Source organism: Chrysochloris asiatica, unplaced genomic scaffold, assembly GCF_000296735.1.
Source record: "Chrysochloris asiatica unplaced genomic scaffold, ChrAsi1.0 scaffold00206, whole genome shotgun sequence".
NCBI lineage: Eukaryota > Metazoa > Chordata > Mammalia > Afrosoricida > Chrysochloridae > Chrysochloris > Chrysochloris asiatica.
The window spans coordinates 3,147,616-3,156,185 of record NW_006408724.1 but is presented as its reverse complement, the minus strand read 5'-3'; the positions used below and the strand labels follow the sequence as shown (position 1 = coordinate 3,156,185).

At 37.3% G+C, this 8,570-nt stretch overlaps 1 protein-coding gene across 1 annotated transcript in view; it reads left to right on the top strand.

Moving 5' to 3' along the window:
• The window catches only part of FAM188A (family with sequence similarity 188, member A), a 153,585-nt gene that overhangs the window by 112,555 nt on the left and 32,460 nt on the right, over positions 1-8,570 (top strand). Inside the window, exon 11 of the mRNA XM_006872606.1 lies at positions 5,826-5,898. Coding sequence (XP_006872668.1) covers positions 5,826-5,898 — 73 coding nt within the window. The remainder of the gene's footprint in view (positions 1-5,825; positions 5,899-8,570) is intronic.

Sequence of the window (8,570 nt, the reverse complement as noted above, 5' to 3'; positions counted from 1 at the left end):
TCATCTATGCCAAGAAATTTGGAAGACAGCTACCTGGCCAACCAATTGGAAGAGATTCATATTTGGGCCCATTCTGAAGAGAGATGATCCAGTGGAATGCAGAAATCATCAAACAATATCACTAATGACACTTAAAAGTAAAATTTTGCTGAAGATAACTTACAAACGGTGGTAACAATGTACTGACAGGGAGGGAACTTCTGGAAATTCCAGTCAGATTCAGAAGAGGATATGGAACTAGGGCTATCATTGCTGATGTCTGATGGATCTTGGCTGAAAGCAAGGAATATCAGAAAAAAGTTTGCTTGTGCTTTATTTACAAAGGCATTCAATTGTGTGGATCTTGACACTGTATAGATAACATTGTGAAGAATGGGTATTGTAGAACAGTTCACTGAGGAACAGTTTATTTTGCCCATGAGGAATCTGTACACCAGGAAACAGTTGTTAGAATAGAACAGGGGGATGCTGAATGATTTGAAATCATGAAAGGTGTGTGTCAGGGTTGTATTCTTAATGCATGTCTATTCAGTCTGTATGCTGAGCAAATAATATGAAAAGCTGGATTATATGAAGAAGAAAGTCACATTAGGATTCTAGGAAGGCTCATGAACAACCTGCAATATAAAGACAATACAACCTTACTTGCTGGAAGCAAAGAGGATGTAGAATACTTACTGATGACTATGAAATACTGCAGCCTTCAGTGTGGACTACGCCTCGGTGTAAAGAAAGCAAAAATCCTCCCAGTTAGACCAGTAAATGAAGAAAAGATTGAAATTGTCAAAGACTTCATTTTGATTGGATCCACCATCAACACTCATGAAAGTAGTCAAGAAATTAAACGACATATTGCATTGGGAAAATTTGCTGCACAAGATCTCTTTAAAGTGTTCAAGAGCAAAGATGCCATTTTGAGGTCTAAGGTGTTCCATAGTATTTTCATTAGTCTCATAAGCATGTGAAAGTTGGACAGTGAATAAGGAAGACTGTAGAATAATCCATGCACTTCAATTATGGTTTTTGAAAAGAATATTAAAAGCAACATGAACTGCCAAGAAATCAAGCAGTCTGTGTTGGAAGAAATTCAGCCAGAATGCTCCTCAGAATGCAGAATGGCAAGACTTCGCCTCTAATACTGTGAACATGTTATCAGGAGGGACCAGTCCCTGAAGAAGGACATCATGCTGGCTAAAGTGGAGGGTCCGAGAGAACGAGGAAGACCCTCAATAAGATGGTTTGACAGAATAACAGCAGTAATGGCTCTATTGTAACAATTGTGAGGATGGCATAGGATCAGGCAGTGCTTCTTTGTGTGTAGGGTCACTCTACGACACCTAATAATAACAATGTATATTGTTCGTTTAAACAAGAATGACACATTTTTTTAAAAACCCCAGAGTCTTTTATCTGTTTATACCACCATGCAAGAGAGATACAATGAACTTCTCATTAAGTCTGCCTTAATTCCTCTCTGTATTAGCATGTTGTTATTAAGTGCTGTCACATTGATTCCGACTCATAGTGGCACTGTTTAGGGTTTCTGATGAGCACCTAGTGGGTTTGAACACCTTTGCTGTTCAAACTGACCTTGTGGTAGAGTGCGGCCAGCATAATTTATTTTTTATTTGTAACACTTGGAACTTAGCTATTGAGTGCATCAGTTAATTCACTTTAATTTTTGTGCTCGAGTTTCCCGAGGTCTTTAAAGCCCAAGGGATTTGATATAAAGCTTTTTCAGTGGCTACAATATTGTGGACTCTTCCTTGCTTCCCTGACATGATATAAACAGTGATGATTTCTTAAATCTCAACTTTGATTTAATATTAAGGTAATGCTTTAATTATTTCCTACCATCCCAACCCCTAAAATGATTCTTGTCTTTTTCATCAATAAATTCTGTTTACATCTCTGCAGAATATAGTTTATATTTTATGACTCATTTCAAACTTCATCACTTACTGAGAGAGGTTGAAATGGAATAGATGAGGAATTTAAACAATGACCATATCTTCATCTTACTCCTCTATAAATGTATCATTGAATAAAATCTAAGCTACAGCTTCTCCTCATCCACAATTGCATTTATGGTAGTGAGCATACAGAAATTTCAACAAGTATTCTAAAGAGAATTAAAAAAAAAAAATTAGTACATTGGAAATACTTAAGGAAACTAAAGCTTAATACAATAAATGTATTTTGTGATTAATGTTTGAACATGAAAAAGGAAGCTAAGAAATTAATAGCCCTAGTGTTAATAATTGCTCACTGAGTGTTAACAGAGGAGTCCTGGTGTGGTGCTATAGGGTAATGTACTGGACTGCAAGGATGATGGTTCAAACTCATCACCTGCTCCTCGGAAACCCTACACAGGGTCACTGTGAGTCGGAACCCACTTGACAGCACCTCACAAGTCTGACAGAAAGAACAACTGACACTACAATCCTAGTTTTGGCTCAGTTAATGAGAGCTGTATTGGTATTGTATTAGAAAAAGGGAAAAGGGGCTTTGGAAATATCGTTCACAGTAGTTTGCATGACTATCCCTCAAGGATCTGTCAGTTTACCAAACCCACAAATAGATTCTTGCTTGACCCAGCAATCAAACTGTAGTGATCTCTTCTACAGACACAACTACACATGTATGAAGTGGCATGCTCAGAGTTATTTTGTGCAGCATTGCTAATAGGAAAAAGATTAGAATCCAAGTGTCTAACAAAGGACTGGATCATAAAATCTGGAAAGTAGTGAAAGGCCAGAGTAAAGCATGCCACATAAAATGCACATTATCTGCAAAATACATCGCATCAGTGAAAATGCAGTTTTGATCAAATGGTAAATGAGAAATAGCTAATGATATATTGTTACCAACTGAAGTTATTACTAATGTTACAAAACATCAGATGGTGTTAGTATTTTATCTTTTATGTTTAAGGACGTAAATACATTGCCTTGTTATAATTCCCATTCCTGTTGATATAAATGGAACATTTTAGGAATGTTTTCAGAAACCTAATTTCATCATTAGGTAAGAACTGCTCTCATTTTTACTTGTGAACAGAGTGAGTCCATTAGGGCAAAAGTTAATTAGTACAAAGGGGCTTCAAGAAGTTTATGGGAAAATTCCATAGTCTTCTAATTCCATTATCTTTTCAAGCTCCTGTGTACATTTATTATAAAAATTTGTTCTACAGGAGAACAGTATTGCAAAGAAACGATACCAATTACCCCTCCCACAGCGCAGTCTACTTAGTTGGGTTCATTGCAGTGACCACTCAGAGATCAGACTCTATCTCAATTATGGGGTTTATTAGGAAAGTTAACCGATTACAATTTAGGTTCAGAGATGTTCGGGGCCCAGTTCTAGTTAAGACAGCCCCTCCTTAGCCATGCCCACAGGCAGGCTTCCCTCCTCCCAGGCAATGTTTCTGAGTTCTTTGAGGGCTTCTGATAAATGGCCACAAGACACACTATTCCACCATAACCTTCACTTTACAGGCACATAGTTCAAACCTAGCTTCCCCAGTTAAAGTGCTTGGAGGCAGCCCACTTTGCAAGCAAGCTTCCTGCCCAAATCTGCTCAGCTTTTCTTGCTCTATGGTCTGGACAGCTCACTGCGCCTTCTTGTGCTCTGGCTCTTGATTGCGCTGCTGCTGCTCCTCTGCCACTCCTGTGACTCTTCAGGCTCAGTGCCAAGGAATCTCTGGGTCCACTCCCTGCTCTTATTTGATGCTGGGGAGATCCCTCCACCCCTCCTTCTCCTTCTGAGATGGTTTATTTTAAACCTATGTTAGATTTCCAAGTTCTTATAATCACAGTTAACTCTGTTAACTATCACAACTGAATCATATAATCCATCAGCATCTTCCCCCACCTCTTCTTATACAGACTCATCAAGAAAAAGTTGTTTAGTGGGAGTTTACAAAGATTAAGGCTGGAAGTAACATAAAATAATTTACTACACCACAACATTTTACACTTCATTTAAAATTTACATCCCACAGCTTCTTAAAAAAAGGTGTGATGTGAAGAGATGTTCTCTAGTGAGGTTTGTTTGAGTTAATGCAATTATAGGTAAAGGGTTAGGCCAAACTGTGGCACTGGGGGTTAATGCACCAGACTGCAAAGCCGTTTTGAACTGCAAGGTCGGCAGTTCAAGCTCACGGGTCGCTCCTCGGAAACCCTATACAGGGTCGCTATGGGTCGGAACCAACTTGAAGGCGCTTAACAACAACAACAACAACCACTAGAAGAAGGGGAAAAAAATGGAGCCTAAATTCTAGGCTCATTTTGCTAAAGAGTAGATAGCAATTTAGATATGTGGAGTGAACATTTGTGAAGAATCAAGGATAATATTGAATTTTTTGTGTTTAGAAGTTTGGTAAATAGAAGTTTTACTTAATGTGCTAAAAAGTTAGTCATGATAGAGAATTATTGGGGAAAGAAATAATTTTACTGTTCAGAGCCTCCTTTAAGAAAAATTAAGATTGTAGACTTGGTAGAACTTGAATAGTTGATCTTTGACTAGATATTGGTATTCACATATTACTGATGTGATGAATCTCAAATGTATTCCTATATAATTTCTGTATTGCCATAGTCTGGGAATTTTATCTTTGAATATTTAAAAACTATTAGAATATATTTTAAACTACTATTTCTTCTTTTCTAACAATAATGTGTAGCAAATCTGTAATTTTTTTTCAGATTGTATTTTTATAGTAACTATCTGTATAATAAGGAGCTCTGGTAGCATAGTGGTTAGAATTGGGCTGCTAACCTCAAGGTTGGCAGTTGGAAACTACCAGCCATTCCATGGGAGAAAGATGAAGTTTTCTGCTCCCATAAAGATTTACAGCCTCGGAAACACTGTACAGGGTCAGAACCGACTATGAGTCAGAACTGACTCCATGGTACATAATAACAACAACAACATCTGTATAATAAAAATACAATCTGGGGTGGGGGCGGAAATTGTGTCTTTATAATGGATTCCTGGCAGAGCGTTGTGGGCTAATGCGCTGGACTGCAAAGTCGGTTTGCATGACAGGATTGCCAGTTCAAGCTCACCAGCTTCTTGGAACCCAATACAGGGTCGCTATGGGCCTGAACCAACTTGATGGCATTTAACAACAACATATATATATAATGCAAGGGAGATTCAAAAAGTTCATGGAAAAAGTGGAATTTAAAGAAAATGGAATTTTCCCACAAATTTTTGAAACTCCCTAATATAAAGTACCCTAGTGGCACAGTGGTTAAGGTTGGCAGTTGTTCAACTCCACCAACCATCTGTAGGAGAAAAATGTAGCAGTCAGCTACCATAAAAATGACAACCTTGGAAACCCTGTAGGCAGTTCTACTCTTCCTATTAAGGCCTGTGTGGTGCTGTAGGGTAAGCAGTGAATGTAATGTCAGTTTGAACTACAAGGTTGGTAGTTCAAACCCACCAGCCACTCCTTGGAAACCCTGTATGGGGTAGCTCTGAGTCAGAACCAATCCACAGAATTTAACAACTCTTCCTATAGGGTCACTGTGAGTCAGAATCGACTTGACAGCAACAGGCATATGTGTATAATAGCATTTTCAGTTGTTATACATAAAGCATCACATGCAAGTTTCACAATTCTCTGTGGCTGAAGTATTGGTCCCATTTTATGCAGGAGACTTCTTGACTAATCTAGTCACAGGTAGTCTAATTTCCTTACTCTACCCTTAGAACCAACTCGACAGCACTTAACAACAATAATCCTAGTTTCAGGTTTTTGTTTTTTTTTAATTTCATAGTTTTGTAGCTGCTTGATAGATTGCTTTATATCTTTTCAGGATATGACTTTAGTTGCCCCTGAGGCACCTTCAGAACAAGCCAGGAGAGTTTTTCAAACCTATGATCCAGAAGGTAAAAGATTTTATACTAACATTGATCTATGTTTTATGTCTATAAATTTGAAATACATTGATATTTGAGTTTTAGTCAAAAGGTTGTTGGATTATTGAATGAAACTTACGTTATATTTCTTGAAAGTTGTAAGTGGAGAATGTGAAAACAGGAAAAAATAAAAGCATAATTTAAGTGCTACTCAAGTCTGTCATGGTATATATAACATTTTCATGTTTCTTGGAGTGCTTGGAATTACTGTTACTTGGATCTTGGCCTCTGGTATCCAGTGTCAAAGGAGGGAAAACGCCAGTTTCTGAACAAGGTCTTTGAAAAGTACACTTCTTTATTGCTTATTTGTTTTACCCAACTGAATATTAAATAAACAAATAATCTGTGAATTTCTGTGCAATTATTTGTATTAGAAAAGGTATGGAAAAATAAAAGAAAATCATCTTTACCACACTGTCTTAGTACTGTGCTTAGCTGTTTTACCGAATTAACACAGTATATCTGTGGAGAGTTGATATGCACATCACTAAGATGTTCACTGTATCATTGGAACCTGAGTTACTTTGATCACCTTTGCATTTATGTACTTAGGTAATGGTTTTGACTTAACTATTATAGCTAACTTAATAGTTATAATAGCTATATATACTTATATATGTAACTATGGTAGCTCACTTGGAGTCCTGGTGTGGCATTGTTGGATAAGCACTGGACCTACCGATCAGTGGTTCAAAACTAATAACTGCTTCTGGGAAACACTATACAGGGTCACTATGAGTCAGACTGACTAGACGGCACTCACCACCAACAACATCATAACTAACTCACTGACTTTTCAAGTGTAACTTTAAAATCAATTCATATCAGAAAGAAATTCTACTTTGCACCATCATGTAGAAATCAAAGTTGTTCAATCACTACTCTCTTTATAAGGAGCTCTGGTAGCGTAGTGGTTACAAGTCAGGCTGCTAATTTCACAGTCAGCAGTTCGAAACTACCAGCTGTTTCGTGGGAGAAAGATGAGGCTTTCTGCTCCCGTAAAGAGTTACAGCCTTGGAAACCCTGTACAGGTTGAGTCACTATGAGTCAGAACCGACTCCATAACAGCACATAACAACAACAGTTCTCTTTGTGAACCCTTAAGTGAATGCACTTCTCTTTATGAAAATGCTTTCTTCTGTCTCGACACTTCTTTTACTCTTGGGTATCTATGCTTTTCCTCTGAAATTTATAGTAACATGGATTCTAGGAATACATCTTTTCTCTTGCCACTTACAAGCAGTGTACCTTTGGGCAAGTTAATCTGTTTTCCTATCTGTCAAATAAGAGTAGCAGCACCTACTTCTAAAGAGTTTTAGGAAGATTAAATGAATGAGCTTATGGATAGCTCCTTGCCATACTCAACACATAGTAAGTACTTTGTTAATGTGAGTTCTCTTCCCCTTTATATACTGAATTTGTTGTTGCTGTAATTGGTGTGTTGACCTTAAATTTCCTTCTTTCTTTCTTGCACTATGCTTTTCTCCTAAGAAACATAATTATTTTTAACTCCTGGAATTAATAGTCTTTTAAACCCTTGATAATATTTCAGTCTAAATCTTTAGATGAAGAAGTTTAAAGAGACGTCTTTGTTTTTTCATCCCTGAATGAAGCTTTGTTATTGTTGTTAAGTGCTGTCGAGTTGGTTCTGACCCATAGCAACCCTATATAGGGTATCCAAGTTGATTGGTTTGAACCCCCAACTTAGTGGTTAGCTGTCCAGTGCTGATCCTATAGAGCCGCACCAGGAGTCCAATTGGACATTGTTGCTGTTACAGTTTTGTGCCATGGAGTCGGTTCTGACTCATAGCGACCCTGTACAGGGTTTCCGAAGTTGTAAATCTTTACGGGAGCAGAAAGCCTTATCTTTCTCCCACGGAACAGCTGGTAGTTTTGAACTGCTGACTCTGAGGTTAGCAGCCCAATTCGTAACCACTATGCTACCAGATTTATTCACTATTAAATTATTTTCTCACCAAAGGTTCTGTTACATGTTTTCTCAATGTCTGAATGCAGCTAATCGGCAACTTTGACTTGAAACTTTGCTATGTGTAGCATGCTGAGCTATTATCATTAAGGTGATAAACATATAGTCATCCTCTTGTCAGTTTGAATCTTCTGATGGAAAAGATGGGAAATAAATAATTATCATCCCCGAATTTTTGTATTTAGAGCTAAGGATCAAACTTAAACAAGGATATTTTTTAGAAATTGAAACAAGTTAATATGTATATAAAATTGTTATAAATAATGTAACTTGAGATTTAAAAAATGCTATGATTAAGGCGGACTTAGATTACTCTTGAAGACTTATGGATGGAAGGATCCCGTAGATAGACAAGATTAAGCAGTGGGGAAAGTAATATATGTCTATGAACATAGGCAAGAGCTAGCCATTCACAGTCAAGGAGAAGTCTGCTGAGTGAAAACAAAACAATAGTTCTATAGCATTTACTAAAGAAAAGTGATGCTTGAGGCAAGAGGTTATTGGAATAACCAAGGAAATTATTAGGAAGACTTGGCTTTATCTTATAAAGAAACATATTTCAGAGAATGAGTTAAACAATTTCATGTAATATACCCCTTTCTAACATTTATGTAAGGTGTGTTTTGTTTCTTGCCATCCTTAACCTTTTGTATAT